This window comes from Pundamilia nyererei, unplaced genomic scaffold (assembly GCF_000239375.1).
Source record: "Pundamilia nyererei isolate P.nyererei 1_Seehausen unplaced genomic scaffold, PunNye1.0 scaffold00221, whole genome shotgun sequence".
NCBI lineage: Eukaryota > Metazoa > Chordata > Actinopteri > Cichliformes > Cichlidae > Pundamilia > Pundamilia nyererei.
Genome location: NW_005187622.1, coordinates 608,213 through 609,701, shown reverse-complemented (window position 1 = coordinate 609,701; position 1,489 = coordinate 608,213). Strand labels below are relative to the sequence as shown.

The following is a 1,489-nucleotide window of genomic DNA, read 5'->3' as shown; positions in this document are numbered from 1 at the left end:
CGCTGTATGGAGAAGTGGAGGCTCCAGTGTGGAGCAAAGAGTTGCAGTGTGGAGGCCATGAGTCTGCTCTCCTGGACTGTAGAAGCTCAGGCTCAGCTAGAAACAGCTGCTCACCTGGCAAAGCTGTTGGACTCACCTGCTCAGGTAGAAGAGGAGCTGCAGCTTTGATGTGGTTCAAACTCACTTTATTCTTTTACTGATGAATTTGTCCTTTCTATTCAGAGCCTGTCAGGTTGGTGGGAGGTGCCAGTCGCTGCTCAGGTACATTAGAGGTAAATTATCTGAGGCAGTGGAGACCAGTGGATGTCTCTGACTGGAGCCTGAAGGGAGCAGCTTCTGTCTGTGCACATCTGGATTGTGGCTCTGCTGTTTCTGTAAGACAGACAAAGGCCACTGGATTCTATCCGCTGACAGTACGCTCTGACTGTGTTAAATCTGGATCTGCTCTAAGGACGTGTACAACATTCATCTCATCTTCCTCCATGATAAAGCTCAACTGCACAGGTAAGCATATAATTTCAATCCAAATAATTTTCTTTAAGTGGATCGAATCTACAATATGTGTCAGTACTTTGTTAGGTTAGAGTCAGGGAAAGAAAAGTGAGGAAAGAAGATGGTGGTAAGGGTATTAAAAATATATCAGAAAGATCCAGCTCAGAGCCAGCTAATGAAGAATGTTACAGACAGAGGGGGTATGAATGACTTCCAGTGGTGCTATGTAAACAGAGAAAACCAAGTAAAGATGTACCCAGTATATCACGAATGGTCACTGAACAGAGAAATTGATAGTAAAAGAAACAGGTGTCCTTCTAAACGCAGGTGGCCAGTCTTGGCTGACACACTTCTATAAGATTCTTTCAGACAGTTGAGAGGCACTGTCATCTGAATGGAGCAGTGGCTCCCATCTTCAAGAAAGGCAACTGGTGGGCATGTTCCAACTTCCGGGAGTCACACTCCTCAGTCTGCCAGTAAAAGGTCTACGCCAAGGGCCGGGAGAAGATTGTCCATCTGTTAGTCGCACCTCAGATTCACGTGGAACAATGTCGTTTTCATCCTGGTTGTGGATCATTGGACCAACTCTTTATCCTTTTGAGTATATGAAGTGCTTTGAGAGACAAGTTTGGAGTCATATCATGTCCTTCATCCCTTCCACCTTTGATGCTCACCAATTTGGTTGCAGGGCTAACAGGTCTACTGAGGATGCTGTTGCTGCTGCTCTTCATTGTTCCCTGTACCACCTGGAGCACCAGGGGAGCTACACACACCTCCTCTTTATTGACTTTAATTCTGCCTTTTACACCATCCTCCCTCACAGATTGGTGAGCAAGCTGTCAGCCCTAGGACTCCTATACTCCACCTGTCTTTGGATTAAGGACTTTGTAACACAATACACACAAAGGGTTACGGTGGACCCCCACATCTTCTCAACCATCAGCATCAGCTGTCCCCAGGGCTGTGTCCTGAGCCCTCTGCCTTTCATGTCGTACAC

The 1,489-nt window shown here is 46.5% G+C and overlaps 1 protein-coding gene across 1 annotated transcript in view; it reads left to right on the top strand.

Annotated features, from left to right (window-relative positions):
- LOC102206630 (scavenger receptor cysteine-rich type 1 protein M130-like) overlaps positions 1–168 on the top strand; it is a 2,303-nt gene extending 2,135 nt beyond the window's left edge. The window contains exon 3 of the mRNA XM_013914746.1: positions 16–168. Coding sequence (XP_013770200.1) covers positions 16–168 — 153 coding nt within the window. The remainder of the gene's footprint in view (positions 1–15) is intronic.
- Positions 169–1,489: the final 1,321 nt, after the last annotated feature.